General features: G+C 38.6%; 1 protein-coding gene across 3 annotated transcripts in view; it reads right to left on the bottom strand.

The window, feature by feature from the left end:
• Positions 1 to 22,374, bottom strand: part of LOC113077978 (proline-rich membrane anchor 1-like) — a 30,013-nt gene extending 7,639 nt beyond the window's left edge. For 2 of the 3 annotated variants that reach the window (XR_003281439.1, XM_026250232.1), the window contains exons 1-3: positions 21,568 to 22,374; positions 20,559 to 20,709; positions 5,482 to 5,614 (exon numbers count right to left, since the gene is read on the bottom strand). Coding sequence is in view for 2 of the 3 variants with exons in the window: in XM_026250232.1 (XP_026106017.1) it covers positions 5,482 to 5,614; positions 20,559 to 20,709; positions 21,568 to 21,660 (377 nt within the window). In the remaining variant the exon portion in view is untranslated. The remainder of the gene's footprint in view (positions 1 to 5,481; positions 5,615 to 20,558; positions 20,710 to 21,567) is intronic. The other variant, XM_026250233.1, reaches the window with a different exon arrangement.
• Positions 22,375 to 23,222: the final 848 nt, after the last annotated feature.

The following is a 23,222-nucleotide window of genomic DNA, read 5'->3' as shown; positions in this document are numbered from 1 at the left end:
AATATGTGAATGGCCCCTAAGAACTGCGGTCTTCTACAGTACTTCAAATATGCCGTGGATAATCACAGAAAGTGACCGAATTAAAGAACATTGTTGCGGCATCTCTCAAGCAACGAATAAACATCGCTAACTTGGAGAATGCAGTGAAAACTCCTCTTCTCGGTCTACCCTAGACCCTCGGCACAAACATCTCAGGTTTTTCGATGAAAACATGAGAGAAGTAAGAAAAAAAAACTTTTTTGAACAATATCAGAACATTTTCCTTCATGCGAGTGGTGCGGATGCAGCCGCCACCAACGATGACGGAAAGCCCACTCGTCGGAAAAGACAAAACGTATTCACTTAGCACACCGTTATTTGTGAGTCGGCCTTATTGTTAACAGACTAAGGAGTTGATTTTCCCCCGATCATGTTCACATGCCCATATTTCTTAACAAGAACAGGTAAAACAATATTTAAAAAAAGCAAAAAAGATTTGCTGACAGTTTAAAAGTTTAAAAGTTAAGTGTAGGCTGCGTTCTTCAATAGCCTAATTGCTGCAGGCTGCTTTACGTTTTTTCTTTGTTCACTTTTTTTTTTTTGCTTTTAATCTGTACTTTTGTTTGTTTGCACGCATTGTTAAAGGTTTTCAGCTACAAAACACGATGTGTAATGTTCAAGCTTATTGTGTGTAAGCTTGTTCAAAATGACGGAAACAATAAATGTTGCTGAAAAATAACATCTGTCTCATTAAACTTAATTTAAATAAATGAATATTCGAATATTCGTTTTTTGTGAGCTCAAATATTCGAATGTGATATTTGCGGAAAATGCCCATACCTAATTCCTAGTGCCACAAGTCGGAAACAAGATCCTTGGATTAACTTCCCCCCACCTAGCAGAACCACACTGAAATTCGTAAGGGGACCTTTTAACCTCTGGTCTCCACAGAACATCTTTATGTCAGAGAATGGCACAGGAACTGTCTTTTATAGATGTAAAAATGAACCAAAATGAACTCAAAAAGACTGCTTAACTCCATACTCATTTATTTGTAACCCACACATTTGACTACCATGTTTATAATCACTTATTGTGTATGTCTTTTAATAACTATTGGATAGCTTAAGGATACATATTCATGTTTAGTATGTATGTGTTTGAATCTGTTTGCTTGAAACATTCCTGACCATCAGTTATTTGTCAAATGTATCATATTCTTGTTATAGGAATCATGTCCAAAATTATACCCTGCAAGAGCGGGAAGATTCAGACCACATGCTTGATAAGATAATATATGATTTATGATACCCGAGCAAAGACAAGATCTAATTGGTCAAGACAACATTTGAGGTTTGGCCAAAAGGCCAGTTTAAATACTCAGGACACCATAAAATTTTGCTTTTAGCTTTTAGCTTTGCTTCTTAGCTTTTGCTATCAGTCATACCTGCATTTAGCTTTTGCTCCTAGTCATGCTTTTAGTCATCACTTATAGCGTTCTTTGCAGATTTGATGTTAAATGGCTCATTCAGTGAATCGCAGGGCGTGATCAGCCGTGAAACAGTGATTCTGTTCAAATTCCCTTTAAAATCTTAAATGATTCCCTTTGAGCTAAATTGACCTGTTTCCCTTACATATGTGTAATCACAGTATAACAATTAAACAAACTTAGAATTGATAACAAATATATATATATATATATATATATATATATATATATATATATATATATATATATATATATATATATATATATATATATATATATATATATATATATCTGTAGCTCAACTGGTAGAGCACTGCGTTAGCAAGCAAGCAAGCGGAAGGTTGGGGGTTCGCTTCCCTGGGAACACATGATATGTAAAAATTGATAGCCTGAATGCACTGTAAGTCGCTTTGGATAAAAGCGTCTGCTAAATGCATATATATATATGAGGCAAAACCAGGCAAATTTATTAAGCAACATAATCCCATGTGTCCCCCCAATATCCCATCAAAATCTTTTTAATATAGCATATTTTCTTGGGGAATATTTATCAATTTATTTTGTAATATCCCTTTAAAATGTGTACAAATGTGTGTTGGGTTTGTGATATTAGTTGGTTTGTGTCTTCAAAATTTAAAAGATACTTAAAGATACTAAAATATCAATTAACATCAATCTGACTGTCAATCCCACACTAAACAATTATTTTAGGTTAGTTAGGCATCTTGTAAACATTCTTGTCATTTCTTCTAAAGTTTAAGTGCCTGAGCTTAGCCAGAGCATATTTATGAAAACCTGGTGTACTCTTTTAGAAATCACAACAAAGGCATAGGATGTTTTGACTAACTATGCATTCCAGCATTTAACTGCTGCATGTTCAGCAGAGCTAAGAGGGTGGGAAAAAAAGACAAACTGAAGTTATGTTTGCCCATCTTATCCTGAGGGCTCTGAATGTGTTTCTTTAGAGTCTTCGTCATCATAATTACACTACCGTTCAATGACCAGGATGTTTTATCGTTTGTTTACAGCGGTCAAAAATCACGAAGCACCACATTCCTCTCCTCTAAGACCGTTTCTTCACTATATGCACTGAGCAACTTTTCAACTGCTTTTGCTTTCCCCTCCAGTGACTCTAATTCCATTAAACTCATTACAATAAGTGAGCCACACCAGGCTTCAGCATACAGAAGCCATAAAGCAATGATTGGGGTAATAATCAGAGCCTTCACTGGGACATTTTAGCAACTGTTTGAAGAAGCACCATTTGTGGTGCATCGGTCATTGGGCATAGCTAAATGATGTGTTCACATGCATATAAAGGAAGGCATTAAACATGTCTCTATCTTCATTTTGGCAGACTGGGCAAGCTCATTAGTGGGGAAATAGCTGCCAGCTGGGTTTTCCTTTGGGAGTTGGCTTCCTTATACCAAGTTCTCAGGCTAAAAAGAGGCAATGTGTAACAAACGGATTCACCAAGTGAAATGATTCCAAAACAGAGCTCATAACAAGTCCCCGTTCAATAGCCAGGAGGGGATGTTCCACAGCTTTCATAAATAAAAGATTAATTTCCAGAAGACTGGAATGTTTTAACTTTAACAGATTGGATCCACCTCCGCTAGTTTCACTGGAAAATCTGAATAGTTTCAATTTAATGAGAGTAGCTTCGGGATGACACAAACCAGGCCAAATATAGTCAACTGATGCTTATCACATGGAGTCTGTTTTTTGGAGGGTGAGGCAATCAGTTCTGGTCCTGCAAGCCAATTAGTCAATAAAACACTCCAGTTATGCTAAAATATACAGCTAGGATGCAGTTTTAACAACTGTGATATAAATCACCTTTCACAAAACTATGATTAATGAAACTGCGTCTTTAATGTTTTAATTATGCTGTTACCATTTATCACAAGTAATAAAGCACAAAAGGTTGCAGTTAATTGCAGTGTGCTGACTCTTCATTTGTGAATATTACTTAACAATATTGCAGAAATGTATTGCATAATTTCTTCCTTCCTTTTTGTCATGGGAATAACTTGGTTATCAATTGCATGAGACTCCTATGGGCCAGAAATTACTAATGCAACCAGCAATTAGATGCTTTATAGATGAAACCTGATGATACATCCTATGTTGATCCACCAATTTAGGAGTGTTGTGGTTAAAGATTGAAATGCTTGAGGATGGTTGGACACCAGCTGATGATACCAGCAAGGATGAGGCATCTAGTGATATATCCTAAGCCAAGTGGGAATTCACTTTTGCAAATAATTTATCTTTTGTATTCTTCACAATCAGCTCCCAAAAATCAGAAAGGTTTAAACAAATATGAGGAGGAGACAAAAGTTTCAGTGACATGCTGTACTATCACAGATAAAAATGGTATATCAGTGGCTCTCTTTTGACTAAAATGTTCTTCTCTTTATGGTAGGGTGACCATATGCGCCGTTCATACGGGACACGTCCCAGCCAGGATTTTAATAATGCCTAAAACATCCAGAGCAGTTTGACCAATAACATGCAGGTATTGTACAAAATCGACAAATCGTGGGGCTGCGTGTGAGAAGGTGAGATCTAGAGGGAGCGATCAAAGCGATGCAAATATGCGCACGTGTTTGTTCGTTCGATTGACTTGAAGCGTCGCTGCGCACAAATCCGAAAAAAAAATAAGGAGCAGTCTGCTCTGCGCTTTCTAGCTCTCCTGAATGTTACACAACGATCAGCTTGCACAGTGCAAATAGCCAAAACCTGTATATTTTAGGCAATATTAAAATACTGGCTGGGATGTGTCCCGTATGAACGGTGCATATGGTCACCCTACTTTATGGCCAGTGTTGGCTTTATATGGGATTTTAGAACATTCTCACGTTTCCACAAAATGGAATGCAGCCAAAAATGTGAGTTAATACTATAGCTCATAAATAATAATATAAAAGGGATGAAGCTACGGCAGAAAATGATATAGTGATAGCATATATTTAAGGTCAGTGTTTGTTCCTTTAATAAAAAATTGCTTACTGACTCCAACCTGGCAGCTGATAGCTTTTATGATTACCTAGAAGACAAATAAAAGAAACAAGATACAGAAAAATGCAAAATAGCAATACATCCGCTAAATCTATGAATTGTCATAGTTTAGCCCTGGATGTATCAAAGACATTCTAGGAGCCTCTTTCCTTTTTCGCTGTGTGAGTGATTTGGACTGTCTGAGGGCATTTCCCTGTCTGCAGCTGATTTGACTGGCCTCACAATTGTGCCCTTGACAGCATGTCACTGGTACCAAACCAAAAGAGCAGCTTAAGGCTGACACACCACGCAAGGCTTATGTCTTCTACTGCACCATCAGTGAAAAACACATTCTTTTTTGTAACCATAAATGATAGTCATTGTTTTTCCTAATGTAGGAAGGTGACAGAATTGTGACATCTCAACTAAAATAAAAATAAAAAATCACAATTCATGTTTCAGTCAAGACATCTTGTTATATTAAAGAAGCATGAAACTGACACAAATAAATCGCTAATGGAATTTTCTCTGTTTAGTTGTAGGCTTGTATGGTGCTTTAAAAATAAAAGTCAACATCAACCTAAAGCTCACTCAGAAATGAAAATGTTGTCATAATTTACTCACCCTCATGTAGTTCCAAACCTGTATGATTTTCTTTCTTCTCTTGAACATAACAGATAATTTAAAAAAAGGGTTTTTTTCCTCTAGTTGAAGGTTTCTTCAAATTATTTTCTCTTGTTCCACACAAGAAATAAATGAATTATTAACAAAGGCAATGTCCAAAACGTACCTCTAATGCCCAAAATGCTGACCCTTTAATATTACATGGCCAAATTTATATCAAAGTGTAAAACGCTAAAAAATTACACAATTCTCACATTTTACTAACTTCAGTTTTTGCTATTTTAAATGTGGTTCTGAAAATGAAGACAAGTAAAATCAACCAATACAAGAGACAGAATGAAATGCATAAATTAAATACATAAAATATTGAAAAATACTGAAATCACCTCTTGATGGCCTTGTAGCAAATGATGGCAGTCAGGAGGAGGAAGACCACAGATGCACAGCTTACTGTCCCCAGTACCAAGATCTCCATCTCTTTCCTCCATGGTGTTATTGGGGATACCGTGGAGGGAGCCACTGGAAGAGAGACAAAGTGTTAAAAAGACTGCAGATCAAATAACAATAAATGAAGAAAGAGGATATGCAGGATAGGGATGCGCAAAACTGCAACTACTAGTGAGTCTTAAGGAAGCCCTGAAACAGCTAGATGAAGAACAACAGAATGCAGGGTTCTCATTTTATCTTACACTAATGAAAAATTACAGTGCTCATTGCAAAAAAATAAAGATTAATAAAAACTCAACACAAAACAGTCAGATGCCCAAAGACACCTGTGTACATAGACCAAAATTTATAAAGTATTTCTGAAATCTTGATATACGGCAAGATCACAAGCGTTATAAAATTTGTCATAAAAGTGGTGCTTTGATGACTTTAGCAAAAATAAATTTTAAGATACAAATTCACAGAGCACCATTAACAGTTAGAAAAGACAGCTTCACTAGTTAGTCAGTTGTTGGACCTGTCCCTAATGTAGAGAACAATATTTTTATCACTCTCATATACTGGTCTCTTATACCAGTACAATGCCCAATCACAAGCCTGCAGCATTCTGCTCTACTCCATTTATCATTCCATATCCGAGAGGCGCTTTATTTGGACCATTACACAGCTGTCTCATCCAGAAACATATTAGTGCTTCAGGCTGCTCTACCTTTCCCACCACTTTAAAGTTTGGATGAGTTTTCTCTGGATGGGAACTAATAGTGGCACCTTGCTTTAGTGAGCAGTTTTAATGGTACTTATAAAAATGCACAGGAGAAGGCTAATTAACAAGTTCACTGCCCTCATGAGCACACAGGGCTACTGCTTCTTCTCTCTCACTCTCCCTTCCTCTAGATCTTCATTTCTTGCTTTCCATAATCGCATACCTCACTGTCTCTTTCGTTCTGTTTGCTTTTCTTTCAAAATACCTTTGAGAATTGAGCCTCAGATTCAGATGTATCTGTTCTGAAACTCTGCCTGTTGACAGTCAGTATTTGAGATTGGCAACTACATTTATTAATAAATGTGAGTCTCAAATTCTGTTCATGTAACGGCTTACATTAGCAGCTAAAATACTGTTTTTGTAATAACTCTTCTATGCGTAATCAAGCCTGCCATTTGTTTGATAAAAATTGCGTAATATTGTAAAATATTGTTACAATGTGAAATAACTTTATTTTACTATTTTTTAATGTAAGCTTCTATACAAGTAACATTTTTAGCAGTCATTACTCCAGTCGAAGTGATTTCCTTAGTAACCATTCTTATATACGGATTTGGTACTCAAGAAACTTGTCTTTACATTGTCAAGGGTGAAAAGTCTTGTGCTACTTAGTATTTTTGTGGAAACCATGATCAATATTTTTCAGTAATTAAAAAATTTAAAAAATTAAATTCATAACATCTATTTGAAATATAATATTTCTGATACAATGCAAGTCTTTGTTTGTCAACCTTTGATTAATTAAATGGGTCTCTGATGAAAAGCATAGATTTATTTAAAGACGAAAAAAATCTTACTGACCTCCAAACTTTTAAATGGTTTTTATATTATTATACGTTTGTATAGACTTTGCTCTCATATATTCTTACCCATTGCATCAAAATCAGCTGGATATCACAGATACGCCAAATAAAACATTAAACTTGATGTGGTAGATCATAGTTAAGAAGGTTAGTGAAAATGAGGGTCAGTTTTGGGTTCCCCATTCTTACCAGCTGAGCACTGGCTCCAGCACAAGAATCAGCATTATTCCAATGGAAAAAAGCAGTGGAACACTGTGACTCTGTTACACAGAAGAAATACTACACACATTGCTCTCTATTATTTCTCATTATTTTCACAAACCTCCCATTAATTAAAGGGAGTGAGGTACTAGCCAGGAGCGTCAGAGTATAAATCACTAAATAATTGTCCCTTGGGTCGAGACCAATGCATCAGCAACTTCATATGGGCTTCTCTCTTACCGTTTATCATCCTGATTGATGCACCCAAGCCTCACTATTTAGAATGGACGGAAGAAACGCAAACGTATAACTGCGGAAATAATTCAAAGAAGAAGGTAACTCTTGTATTGATTACCAAGTCAGATTCTTTACTGATGAACTACGACACAACCAGAAATCAAAATACATTCTAGAGAAGGCAGAAAGCTTCAGGGCAAGGGAGCATGTCTAAACGAAGATCACCTCAGTGACCTTATTTAAATATCAAAGTAGACTTGTTCATTTTTAAAAACACCTACAAGAGGAGGTATACTGGTTGATTACACATCTTTAATGCTTACATCAAGACACCATACAGCAAGTACATTTCCGACTGATTATTATTTCAACAGAATTTGTTTGTTTGTAGAGGCTTCTCTGTGTCTTCTGCTTATGCTCTCTGTCTGATAACTTAGAGAAAGAGCAAAATGACTAATGTTTGATAATGAGTGAACTGTCTGCCTTGAAGAAAGGTCTGTCCTCAGAAGACTCCTTAGTCTCAGATGGCCCAACACATGCTGTGTGTGTGTTTACCGAGAAATGATGGCTGCCCCAAAGACATGACCTCCAGTGGCAAAGAGCGTCTAGCTTGAGCGAACTCAGTAATTGGACCCTTGTGCATCTGTAGGGAATGTATGAAGCACGCAATGGGAAAGGGGACACTGTGATCCAAAAGGAGGTGCTTAGAATCTTAAAAGGATGAAAATTCTGTCATCACTTACTCATCCACATAATGATACAAAAGATACATTTTTGTTGAGAAAATTAAAGTCAATCTGACCATTATATATCTATAAAAAAAATTCTTCCAAATACTTGCTCTCTTATTCTGAAGAAGATAGTAAGTAATACAAGACTGGAAACAACACAAGAATGAGTTTTCATTTCTGGTTAACGATGCCTTTAACCTTCAAGAAGATGCTTGCAAATGCATCCCTTGAGCTACAAAATTAAGTCAATCCACGGTATAAAATAAAAACAATCAAACAATGAAACTGTGCAGGACTGAATTGATTTAGATTTTTCTTTAAATTTATTATTTTGAAAATGTCTACTCAAGTGAGGACTTTAATTCTGAAAAGCAGTCACATAGTTCAGGAAGCAGGAAGTTCAAGTATTACTGCAAATCACTGAAACGCACAAGAGAGAGTAAAACATCTTTTATTAGATTGTAAAAGCTATGAAGAAGAAAGAAGGGAGTTTGAAACACAAGTTGGAAAACAAAACATGACACTAGGAAATCTGCTAGGAAAAACAATGTCTAAGGAAACAATGGCGTACATCGCGTCCTGTTTGTTGCTGCCGTGTGTATTGAGTTTGAGCTCCGTCACGTAATTTTTGAACCGACTATATTTTATCTTAAAAATCTATTTTATACACCATCCTTTTCGTTTCTATAATGTGTGAATATATCCTCTCGTATTCTATAACAAAAACAAATCAGAGCGCCGTTATCACTAGTTTTATTTTGTTTTCCCGAGTCTGCTATTTAGCTTATAGCCCGTTAGCATCGCCATGGTTGCCGCTAATCCCACTTGCATTGCTAATACTCTATTCACACACATTACCATTGCTTTACTCACTGTTACTTGCTTTAATGGCAGATGTATGTCTACCTTTGAGTGCAGGTGAGGACACATTTGCGACCTGGAGGTGAGGCAGGCCCAGCTGAGAGAGCGGAGAGCCACTCTGGAAACCTCCCGTGCTGATGCTCACTAGTCCGGTGTAAGTATGCCGCATGCTTCTAACATTTCCATAACTCCTACTCTGTGTGTTTCTCTGCACAGGGCCGGTGCACCCAGGACGCGATCTTCAGAGATGTCCTTTACTCCAGCGCCAGGAAACCACTGGGTGCATCCACAGTGGAGGACGCAAGCCAGGCCCCGGGCGACGACTTCTCCTGGAACCGATTCGCTCCCCTCTGTAAGATGGATTGTGACGCTGTGATCATTGGAGACTCCATCGACCGACACGTTCATGCTACGCTAGCCGAAGATAAGGTGCACACTCACTGTTTCCCTGGTGCTCGTGTTCTCGATGTTTCTGCGCAGATATCCGCAATCCTGAAGGCCGACAAGAGGCCCAGAGCGGTCGTGCTTCACTCCAGGGTTAACGACACCACGCTGCGGCAGACGGAGACACTGAAGAGGGACTTCAGGTGCCTGAATGAGACGCTTTGCCTTAAACAAATGGTTATTGTCATGGTGTAAAGAACAGAAACTGCTATTGTTAATAATTGGAATCTTTTCTGGGAGCGTCCTTGGCTTTTTCACGGTGATGGCCTGCACCCTGGCAGTCGGAGTGGAACTCCTTTCGGACAACATCTCCAGGACACTTCGCTCCATATGACTAGTAAGCCAATTCAAATTACTACTATGATGACTTTTGTTCTACCCGCTTAAATGATATAAGTACTCACGCTGTCCAATCTGTCGGTTCCCCGAAAAGTGGGCTCAAAATATACATTTAATGTAAGATTTAGAAAAAATATTATCGTGATTAAACCAGAAAAATGTTAAATAAATGAACAAAAAACTATTTTTAAAGTTTGGGCTCATAACCATTAGATCATTCACACCCAAAGCAGTTATTGTAAATGAAATGATAACAGATAATATTTTTGATGTACTCTGCTTGACTGAAACCTGGCTAAAACCAAATGATTATATTGGTCTAAATGAGTCCACTCCACCAAACTGGTCGTGGCGGAGGTGTTGCAACAATGTATAGTGATATTCTCAATGTAACCCAAAAAACAGGATACAGATTTAACTCATTAGGATTACTTCTGCTTAATGTTACACTGTCAGATATGCAAAATAAATCTATTGTATCTCTTGCTCTGGCTACTGGGTATAGACCACCAGGACCATGTACAGAATTCCTAAAAAAAATTAGCAGATTTCCTCTCAGACCTTTTGGTTACCATTGATAAACCGCTAATCATCTAAGATTTTAATATTCACATTGATAATACAAATGATGCATTAGGAATTGCATTTACTGGCCTAATATACTTTTGTTGGAGTCAAGAAAAATGTCACCTACTATTAAATTCGAATAAGACAGAGATATTACTTATTGGACCAAAAAACAGTACACAGAATCTAGTAGACTACAGTTTGCAACTAGACAGATTTACTGTTACTTCCTCTACAGTCAAAAAGCTGGGTGTTACAGTATATTAGACAGCAACTTGTCTTTTGAAAACCAGCTCCTCCGGCTTCAGGCAGCCTGCAGGAGTCCCCCGTTCCCTGCTTCTCCCCATTATGGAGGTGGCAGCAGGCTCCAGCCTCCTAGCAAACGGTAGCGACACCTCCACACCCTCACGGATGGCAGCCGTCCCTCCACGTCTCAGGCGGCCGTCAGTAAGCTTGTCCGTCCCCCCGGCAACTCACTCCACCCCACCGCCTGGATCGTCCACGGCGGCAGACTGCTCCACCATGCTCGATGGCCCTCGGATTCACCACAGCGGCGAGGGATCTTCGGCAGCGCATCCCTCCTTCCTCCCGGGTTTAGGCACCAATGTAATAAAGTCAAAACGTTCATAATAACGGGAAGGAGGAGGCGGGAACCGGCGGACATTTAAATAAAACTTTTATGATAAAATAAACACAAAACAGCACGACAGACCCTCGTGGACGACTGCCTTCACTATCATAACTCCTCCTTTTTATCCTTCCAGAGCTCCTCCGTGGGACTCGAGACCGCTGAGTGCCGCAGGTGTCGTTCATTTCCAATTACTCCACCGGCCTCGTTCCTTTCCCACGGCCCCGCCTCACTCGTCACACATACACTTCCGGAACAACTTGATGTCTCTGGCTGGGTTTTTTTGAATCACTGTTTAACTTGCTGGATAGTTAGATGCCAGAGAAGTCTAATAAGGCCAGTGTAGAAATCCCTGGACACAAATGGCTTATAATATCCAAAATTAAAAGCATGGATGTAAAAGTTTAATACAAGTACCTGTAACTAGTACACTTTGAACAGCATTGTCTCCTGTCTATGATAAAGAAGCAGCAGACAGAAATCAGAGGTTCAGTCTTATGAAGGCAGAGCGCACCAGGCCTATTAGATTAGGCTATTTTTGTACCTGCTCTCCTGTTTAATGGAGTTACATGGCTCTGGATTGCCTGGGCAAAACTGATTTTAAAGTAAGATGACTGACAGGCTGCCAGATATAAAAAACAAACCATAACTCCATTTGAGTAGAGCTCTGCACATTCTTTTGGTAGACTGCCACAGAAGAAGCAAAGTCGGAGACTTTTAAGTAATTGACTAGGAATTTTCTACTCCAGACTAATTCTTAACGCTCAGAGTATGGGCTCATCATTCTTTTATTCACTCTCACTCTCTCAGTTGCAGTACCATCTGCTGATTTCCTCATTCTTGAATGTTATCCGATATTACACAAGCAAGAAGTGGCAGCCACTGGCGTTGATTTCACATAAATGTAGATGACATTAGGCATGTTGAGACCTTCATTCTGCGGACCTGGATTTCCTAGGATTTAACTGAAAGCCCCTACTCACATCCATTGTCGCCTGAGCCACAGACCTCTTGCATTTGATCGCAAGCGCAGGTACAGAGGGCCTCCGCTCTCCTTCTACAACGGGAAAGTCTGCAGGCGGAGGGAGGGAGCAATCGTGAGCCTCCATCCCTGTGGGTGGCTCATCCACACTCATGACAAAGTGCATCCAGGCAAAGGTCAGTGCAAAGCCTGCAGGCAACTGCTGCTTCCCTCATCCTACCTAGTTAGTCATACTCAAACAGGAAAAACATCACTCCATCGTCCATTGACGATGAGTGTTGAAAAAAATAAAATAAAAAGTGAGTACAAAGATGATTCAATAGCTGTGGAGGTGTGGAAAACTAGATGAGACGTTGAGGGTGATCGATGAAGGCGACTCTCCAAAGTCTCTGGCACACATCCTAAAGCCCTTTTTAATTAAAGTTAGGAGCCTGCTGCAGGGCCAGACCTGCGAGCACGTCCTGTCCATTCGGTTGAGGAGATGTGATGGAGCCAGACCATGACTGCTGACATTCCACCACAACTCCTGACATTTGCCAGCAGCATTGGGCTGGATTCTCAAGAGGGAGAGCACGAGCTAGAATAAAATATTGTGTGACTTCTGCAGTGTCTTCTGTTCATGTATCAACATCTATATACCAAATCACTATGCTTTTATCAACAATTCCTTTGATTTGATTTTTATTTTCAAAACATATAAAAGGTAACTTTTAATGATACAAGATACTTTTCCTACTCAGGATAGTCACTGACTGAGATTTGAGATTTATGTAAATATTGTTACATAATTTGCCTGCTAAATGTTCCATGAAGCTCATGCTACACCACTGAAATCTAGTCCCGCCCAGATAGGAATGTCTGTTGATATTTTTGATAACATTTCTTCTAATTTATTTTGACCTTTGGTGAATACCGTAAGCTAATTTTCTTGTTGTGCAGCCTGGTGCACTTTCATTATGAATTTAGACCTTTTGCCAAGATTCTGAGTGAAATAACAGTTGGTCGTTCCACTGCCTGCTGGCATCCCATCCAACATAAAAAGCTAATTAAATCAATAAGGAGAGCCCGATCCCGGAAACTGCTCAGAAAGGCCAATGTAGTAGTAGGTCACAATTTAATTCCTTCTCTTAATTATATACAAACATTTATAAATAAATGTACCGCCCACGTTTAAACAACAGACCAACCTGCTTTATAGTAACAGAGATTCCAATCCCACCTGAATTCAGAAAACAAATTCCATTCTATCAGTACTTGGTGATTTGGGCTCCGACATGCTTTTAGTTCTCTCGTATAATATTTCAGTTTAATTATTGATATACTTTTTTACAATTTAATGTCGCAATGAAAAGCAAGTAGCTATAGATCTTTACTTGCGTTTGAAATGAAAAACAAAACCAAATGACCAGGGACTTCGTTCTATCAATCAGTTGTTGATTAGATTTTGACTGTTGCACTCACAAATAGAGGAAGATCAGAATACAAGCTTGCAAATGATTGTAAGAAAGGGGTGTAGTTTAAGCAGACTAAATGATAGGAAATATGCACCATACATTATGATACAAGTCTGTCATTTGACAGGAAGATCACGTTATAACATTATGATTTATAATTACAAATTATTCATAGCTGAACCATTCACAAGCATTTAGAACATATCATATGAGCGATTATAATAACCAAACAGTTTGGTTTTAGATTTGTTTGTAAAGTATGCCAGACCAGAAACACAATAAATCTTCAAACATATGGTATCCTGAAATAGGCTTATTTTCACATGTGGCAAAACAACTCGACATGACACAATGTACAAGCATTAACAATTTTGATTCTAATGAGAGGTGTGTTTCCCGTACAGCAACGTAACATGCTGTTTAACCACCATAGTACGATGCATTGTTGTTGAAACAAACTAGATAACAACAGCTGTTTCCCAAACACGGTCGCATCTCCGTCATCAAGAGCTGTAGTTCCATCCCTGTAAGTCGGCAACACTGTTTGCGAATGTTCGTTTGAACTATGGTTTTGGGAAACACCGAATCATTGAACTATGTTGGTAATGACGGAACTTGCGACCATAGTTGGCTAACGATGCTTTTGGGAAACGCACCCCAAGGCAGAAATTTGTTTTATTTCCAGAGATATGCACCCATCCCAGACAGCATTTTTTATGGCGACAGTTTTAAAAGCCCATTATGTTACTCCTACCTGGCACTTTACTTACTATCTTTATACTGCAGATGTTAACCTTCATCTGTCCGTCCCCTGGACCTTCAGTCCACACCTGCATTATTAAGTGTACTGTATCATGAGTTAGCTGGCAACAAACTAAAAAAACTAAAAGGTGAAGAAATGCATAGTAATGATTTATTTTACATTTTCAAATACAGAAAAAGGAGCACTACAAATAAAACATTCAAACTAAATGCAAAGTGCTGCATCATGAGAATCGTGATCAACCTCTCTAGTATGTAATTAACCTAAACTGGAAAGTTTTAATCAGCAGTGCATAAAAAAAGCTTTATGGTCTCCCTTCCAATCTGAGATTATTTGAGGGTCTTGAACTTATTTGCGGCTTACAGTACTGTCATGTGCACAGAGCAACTGCATGGCTTTCCGCCAGAGATAGTCAATCTGCTAATGCTCCTCGATTACCAATGTCCTCTCAAATAAGACAAACTGGATCATGAAGGATCAATCCATGCAACATTAGCAGATAGGCTCACCAACACATTGGACACAGGGGAAGGTGATTGCATGAGTGTGTGAGTCGAGGTGAATGGCTCCTGATTCAACAGACTCTCTACTTTATGCCAGGTGAATTTCTCAATTCAAAAGGTAGCTTTAAATTTCCTCCAGTGTTTGGAAATATATTAGAATGAGGAATGTCAACGATCAATCGATGATCAATTAATTGTCAATAAGAGATGCAATCGATTCAAGCTATCAATGGTCGATTAACCTATATTTAATTTTGGGCTGAATGCAGCAAAACACGTGTGAGTGTCTGTGAGTGACTGCAATGGTATATAAATGCATCATCATTCATTCATAATGTACAAATTAAGTTTTTAATGTGATTTAAACTTTAGAAGTACATTAAAATAGCAACAACACAAAGTTGTTCAACATAGAAAGCAATATAAATGTAGTAAGTCATTTCCCCAAATAGTTGTTTCATATTGTCTGCTTTGCAGGGCTGCGGGAGACGTGACAGAAAGGCTATCCTACAACTTGTTAATTTGTTCCAACGACTTATTAATTTGTGGCAAATTCTGACATTTTCCAGAACAGGATCCAGCAGGATCAAATTAACATAAAAAATGTTTGACGTGAGCAAGAGTGAGTTTTTTCTGCAGCAGCGGTTCACTGACTGTGCAGCGCAGACACACACGCCACAGTTACGTTTGGCATAATTTCATTTTAAATGCCATAATGTCAGTTGAAAACATTGCAATTGTGTATTAAAATACAACAATGAGCACCACGAAACCATTTAAAGAGTCACGTTCAGCGGTCTCCGTCCCAGGATAGGAAACAGTCAACAAAGTAAAATTATCTCAAATGTACGGCGATTTAAGGTATTTTATCAAATTATCACAATCACATCTATTCATTTTATAATCCTGTAACTAGCATTTTATTCAGACTTAAATCCCTTTAATAAAAAATCTTTGTGTTGTTTTTTGGCTGTTGCACATCCTGTCATGCCGGTGACTGCGTACCGCTGCAATAGACGCATTTTGCAGCATTAATGTTAACGGTTAATCGATTAATTGATCGATAATTTAACAGTGTATACTATACACACCTCACCTGATTCACTGAGAAATAGAACAAAACAAGACACTATAATTGTTAATTGTGAGTGACCATCTTTGCATTGCATGGTCACAATTATATAAGTGTGCATTATTACAGTTTAATTAAATTAAATTACAGTTTAATTAAATTAGAAAGGATAAGTGTCTGTGACCCGTTAAAAATACTAACATTTGTTTCCTGCTGATTAATTCATTTCATTTTTGTGCTGCATGAAAGGAAACAGATGGCAGAAAGCGGCATCCTATTTTTCTTTAGGTTTATTTTATGCACAAAGATTTGTTTTATTGTGAATGTATCCAAATAAAGGCAAACCATTCCAATATAGATTATAGATTATAAATATATGATTGCGCTGGCATCGCATTCGCGTACATAGTTAAGATTTGCTATTTCGACAATGCAGCCTGTTCATTATTATTATTATAAAATACAGTCAGTCAAACATATGAAAAAAAACCACTGCTATTTTGTGTTCCCTGGTTTTTGTTCGTGTTTCTTGTTTTGGACTGCTTACCTGGATTTTGACCTTTGCTTGACTGATTTATGATTCTGGATTACCCCAATAAAACACTGCTATTGGATCTACCTGTTTGTGTGCGTTCCGTGACATAAATAGGCTACTGTTAATTAAGATTATTTGTTATGGAATGAAGAGAACTAAAATAGCATAGTTATGTGTACAGTGTTTATTATAATGTTTGTAAACATTTTGTGTCTGCATTAGGCCTATTTCTGAATGAAATAATAAATTGCGACTTATTAATAGGCTACGTGATGTGTTTTTTTCTCTCTAAAAAATACAATTTCTAATACGCGTAGCATAGCCTATTTTAAAAATGCAGCAAACATTTTTTAATATTTCGATGAATTACTGAAAATAAATAACCGGTTAAAATGAACATCCCTAGTGCTGATCTTTAACTGTGAGATCCTCGATCATCCTCGATCATCCTATTTTCATATACACTGTTATATAATGTAGCACTTTATAGAAGCAGAGCCACTTACTGCCTTCTCACTGTGCAGGACAATTTTACACTTCTGACACAGCAATTTCCCTATAGCAAGCTATCCTACTTGCACATATTTGAATAATTCAGAAGTGTGATAAGAGGGAACATTTTCTGCAATTGGTCACACCGTACAAGCAAAAACATTGCCTGGTATCTCAGAAATTTGCCGTCACCTGCCGTGGTTTCACCTAATGGGAAGATACGGAAAGACAAATTTGTTTCGCTTTATTTGTGTTTTGTGTCGCAATGTGTTTTTGATTTGGCTACACTTAATTACTTTCTAAGACGCTGAAACACTTAATTAATGTTGACATGCATTGAATTAGCATAAACAGGCAGATACACTTGCAAGACAAAACAGCCCTCTGGACGGAGACATTAGCTTTGCTTTTCCTCTCCTTTACTTTGATGGTCAGGAGGGGGAGTCAAGCCGACAGGCCTGGAGGGAGAACGCCTGACAAGAGGAGAGAAGTACTTGCCATTTCAAAGCAACGCATTATCCTGTTGTTTTTAGGCAGCAACTTTATGCCTAGATTAAGGAATAACATCACATCCCACAAAACAACTAGTTCAGTGAAGCAGGCCTATATATGATTGTTTATGAGTAGAGTAGCTTTATTACTTATAAAAAAACAGTCAAAACAAACCATTAATCTGAAGATATGTACTAGATATATGATTGAAGGGTCTTTAGATACAAAAGCAAGAAAAGCAAAATTAAGATTATTTTCATGTTTTGTCAAATAATCACTAAATAGCAGACACTAAGTGACATATTTTATATTTTCAATTTAATTTAAAATAATGTTATACATATTACCTTTAAGTGTGTGTTATATCATGACAAGGGTAATGTAAAAATAGAGGAAATTCCACTTTCCTTCTTGCAACCTCTACTGCCACTGCAAACAACATTTTGATTGGCACATCGGTTAGTACCATAATATCAAATTCTTCACACCTTAAGGGAAAAGCCTGAGAAGATGGGCTCTCAGTGCTTTTAGGTTACTAGAATCTGTCACAATAGCAATCCCAGTGTCTCTAAACACCTCTGTGAGGTTAGCAGAGTTAGCCATGTGTTTCTGCCAGCCACGCATGCCCTTTTTGGGCTTAAAAGAGTGTGTTCTTTTCCAAGAGCCCAGGAGCAATTCCATCTAATCTACTTCCCCTCATCTACATCCTCAGCAGTTCTGCTAAAAATAGATTCAGACTAATCTTGAGATAAAACGTGTACACTTCGGTAATATTCTGGGTTCAATCAGTACTTATGTGTCTGCTCCAATGTGGTTTATAATAAAGACAATACAATAGAAAGCAGTACAGCATGACATTATCCATTGTGGACAATAATTGGCCTGGACAAGCTGGAGAAGAGGATGTGTAAAAAAAGCTGTTTAAAAATATCTTATTGCTTTATTGGTATGAATCTGGTCTTTTTTAGTTTGTTTGAATGTCAATTAGTACTTTATGAATCTGTTTATCCAGCAGAATATTCCTGATATTTAGCCAAAGTCAAACTTGTGTTTTAATCCTACTATTAGGTTTGGGGCGGTAGCTCTTCTTTTTGCAGTCGGTCCCTCTGAATTCGCAACTAATACATTCCTCAATTTAAACCTTTTATCGCTGCTTCAGTAATGACAGGTGTGGGAGTTCTCATTAAATGCTACTTCCTCATGAATAATTTTAATAAGCTAATGTTTAAGCCATTTTGCCCCTAAAGGCAAAGCCTGTCGCAAGCCTTCAATTGGTTACTTATCAAAAACCGCCTTTTACAGTTAAATCCTCAGCGCACACGCTATTGTTAATAGCTATGTTGCATTTCGCCCTCAAAACATTTCATGTCACAGCATAAAAAAATTGTATTAAAGCATCTTAGGCTGTTCATGCAATGTATTGATTTAGTTTGCTTCATATCTGAAGACGTAGCAAGCATGTATGCACGAGGCAGGTATTAATGCAAGGCACATACTAATGTATTTGTCATAAAATCTTACAAATGTTTTTCCCAAGAGCTTGCCGTTGTTGTGAGAGTACATTACTCAGCTTAAAGCAGAAGGCTAAACTCCAGAGGCAGATTGGTTTCACAACCCTTTCAATGCCGAGGCCTCATTGATCTGGCTTTCCTCAGCGCCTGACAGGGATCCCTGAAGACAAATCTAAAATTTCCACCTCCTGTAATGAAGGGGATTGAGCTTTGTGTCAATTGCGAACAGCAACATAGTTTCCGACCATGTCCATTTCTCAAAACAGGAGGTGTCAGGAAATGAAAATAGTTTCAGCAAGGAGGGCAATCTATTAAACTGCTTATAAGCTACCTCAAAAAACGACAGCGATAAAATCAGATTAAATGAACGCGCCTGTCTTTGGAAAAGCATGCAGCCACAGCCAATTCATTCATTTTGGGGGACTGAACGCGCTGCAGATTCTGACAACATGACACTGAGATAAAACCACACTTGTTAGAGGAAATCCTAGATTGCAAGATTTACGTTTTACGCACAGAAAGGTACAGTAACACCTCTCTTAGGTGATGCAGAAAAAATGCTTTGGAGCTTACAAACTGTGTTTGATTTAAAACATTTGCAGAGGTCAACATTTGGCAATGTTATGAACCAACTGCTATTCATAGTTTTCATGTGACGTCACAGCCTTATGGGAATGCCCACCTGGAGGGCAAAACACGGCTTTCTTCCGCTGCCAGCCAGTTTGTACTAATTGCTAATGTACTAAGATGGTAATATTAAATAGCATACGTTATTGATGATGCCCACTATTTACAGTAAAGCAGATGCACCCAGAATATAAATGCAACATGCCAAATTTAATATAGAAAACCATTTAAAGAAAATATTGAATGTGGCTTTAAGACAGTGATATTGGAGAACCAAACTTAATATACTCCTTATTAATAAAACATACTATATACAGGCAAGCAGATGGACCCTGAATATGAAACAACACATAAAGTTTCATGTTCAGCATTTTCCCATAGAAAACCATTATAGAAAGAAAATGCTTAACATGCACATTGCATTCACATATTGGGCCCCATATGCATATAGTAGGACTTATACAAAAAAAATTATACTGAATATCACTTTTTAATATCACTGTCTTAAGATGCGGTCACATTAGCAAACCTAGGCAAAATAAAGTGAGCAAAAAAGGTCCTCACACACTGCCAAACCAAGCAGCTTTGTTTATACAATGGCCAAATCAGTCATAACCGAAACTGTTTCATTACAAACATTCTTCCAACAGAAGAAAGTCAGTCATAGAGGTTTTAAATGACATGAGTGTGAGTAAATGAGAACAGGATTTTGATTCTCTTTTAAGCCATGTTAATAAGTGTTTTAGAATATCCTGCTGTTTTGGTGATTGAAATACCATGGTAGGTAATGTATATGGTTATCAAGTGCCTAAACCTTGCAGTTCGTTCATATACCTTTGTTTTTCTTCTTTTGAGAGGTGGTCTAAATATTTGTAGCATGAAACAGATGGAAAATTGTCAGGCCTGGTCTGCAGTTCTATGGATGTTCAGCCCTCCGGGTCGCTTTGCGAGTCATGTGACTGAAAACAATGAAGTGAGACTGCAGAGACATTAGAGAGTAGGACTACTCACCAGTTGGAGCCAGAAGCCTTGGGGGTGGTGGAGGAGGGGGTGGAGGGGGTAATGGTGGGTAGGGCCTACACTGGCATGGCAACTGGCAGCTCGCTTCCAGCGGTGCCACTGTGGTTCGGGAGCATGATTTCTGGAGCTCCCCTCTCGCAAACTAGGGAGAATAACAGAGCACAACTGAGATTTAGCTCTTGTCTCTTTCATCATCATGCCATGTGTAGCACAGCAAAAACTGCAATAGTAAAATGAGATTTTTTGCAGTAACGCTTAGAATTTACAACGAAGAGAACATCATAACAACACAAGCACTCTCTCGTATTTTGTCTCTGCATGTTGGCGAATGGGAGCTCCCTCCCACTAAAGTGGAGACTGAAGGGTGTGTGGAGGCTGAGGTCTCTCAAAGAGAGCACCCACCCACACCGCAGTGCCACGGACCCCCGAAGAGTGGGAGTAACGAGGGGTGAACCCTGACACTGCCACCCCCTAATAGGCCATCCAGGAAACACTTCTCCTAGTCTTGTGAGCACTGTTGCCACGGGGGACAGTAGTAGAGGACCAAAAGCAATGTCTCCAGAACTGAACACTGTTCAGTATCTATGACTTCAGCTGATGCTGGAACTCTTAAATAAACCGTAGTGCATACTATTACACTAGACTAGTTCTAAATACTACAATTGTAGAAATACTAGATGTGCAAGGTCAAAATATAACACATAAATATTCATGGATATTTTACTTTGTGTATTAAACTTTAATATTCCGAAACTGCCATCTAAATCTAAACATTCTGATTAAACTCAAAATAATATAAAAACGTTTTATTTTGTTGCCAACTGTATTTGACCGTGCATATGTATACTAATACATAAATACACATCTAAATAACTAGATATATGCATACATTTCAGCGCAGTAGAGAATCACAAAGTGGCCGTTATGCACGTGCGCATCCGCGACGCTCAGTTATTGAACCGAATTATTATAATCGACTGAACTGCTCAGTCCAACTCACCTGAAATAACGGAAGAAACAGTGAGAGAAAACAGTGACTTATCAAAAACGGCAAAAAACCCAAACTAAACGGCGATAAATTTCGGATAAACATTCCTCTTCTGTCTCTTCACAGTCCACCTGACGAGGACGCGAGTCTGAGGCGCATAAAAGTCATTTAATATCCGCTTCTCAAGGCTTACCAACGATGTTTTCCTCGAGTTTGAGCAGACACGGTCTCTGAAACATTCTCGTCCAATTAAAGCAACAATAACTGGTGACATGGAAGGATTTGAAGCGACATAGGAAGGACGTTAGCGTTGCTTCTGAGGAAAGTTGTTGATCCTTCGCGCGCTGCCGTTGCGCGTGCCGTTTCCACCGCACAGGAGTTCCAAAGCAAAGTTCTCTCCGCGCGCGATTCTGTGTGAGCCGAGCGCTGAATCAGGATTCATTTCTGGCCAGGCATGATAAGAAGATGTCAGTTTAGTTACTGACACTCAAAACGCCACAGAGAGCCCACGCTGACTCGGTTAATCGCCTGAACGCCGGTGCTTAAGTAGCTCCCAAAACTGTAGACTGGGGGATTCACCTCTTCATGACTTGGACAGCACCACCTGACGTGAAAACGTCCAGTGAGAGACGCGCGCAAAAATATCGTACTATTATTAATGTGCTAGCCATTTACATTAGCGACGTAGTCACACGTTTTCTATCGTTCCCGGTTTGAGTTAAAGCGATGTATTTAACGAGGACCCTTAGGGTTACGTTTGGTTAGGTCACGGCGTCAGACAGTGAGCATGTATTCGGGGCGAGTTGGATGTACTCTGCAGAGTAGACAGACACATAGCACATGAGGCAGTGAGGGAGAGAGCCGAGGGGGAGGGGGGCAGTTTGCCATCCACAGCTTTTGTTTAGGTGGCAGAATTTTAATTTTAGCTTGCGTGGTAAATTAAAGGACGTTTCCTGTGGATGTATTACAATCCACATGGGATTTGATTAACAGCAGGAAAATAATTTTTAATTAAGAGACTTCAATAAATGATCCAAATGCGTAGTTAGTCTAATTCTGAAATCGGACATGGAGTGCCAAAATAAAAGCAATTGTAACTGGCAGTAAAAGTGCTAAAGTACTGGAGCAAAGTTCAGTAAAATCTCGAGCAGGAAGTGCAGGTGCTAGTCTATAAACAGTTCTAGACCAGTTAGGCTTGTGTCTGAATCATGATTGTTGGTTGATGGAATAAAAACATTGGTATTTTCTAATTATTGCATTATTAGACATAGTGCACTAGTGCTAACACTACAGTTTAGTCCAGTTTAAAGCTGTGTGCTTAATTACATTCCATATTCAGTTTTTGTGTTTATCATGGAGGCAGTACAACATACTATTCAAACACTTCTGTTTGTTTAACTTTATGTGTGAATTTCCATTTATGTATTTTTTCTGCACAACTGGATAAACAAGACTATTGCTCAGTGGGAATGGTGTAAAAGTGAAAGTTAAAAGTGACATGACATACAGTCAAGTATGGTAACCCATACTCAGAATTCGTGCTCTGCTTTTAACCCATCCAAGGTGTACACACACAGAGCAGTGATAACACACACACTGTGAACACACACCCAGAGCAGTGGGCAGCCATTTATGCTGCGGCACCCGGGGAGCAGTTGGGGGTTCAG

This window comes from Carassius auratus, unplaced genomic scaffold, assembly GCF_003368295.1.
Source record: "Carassius auratus strain Wakin unplaced genomic scaffold, ASM336829v1 scaf_tig00023679, whole genome shotgun sequence".
NCBI lineage: Eukaryota > Metazoa > Chordata > Actinopteri > Cypriniformes > Cyprinidae > Carassius > Carassius auratus.
This window is presented reverse-complemented; position numbering and strand designations above follow the sequence as displayed.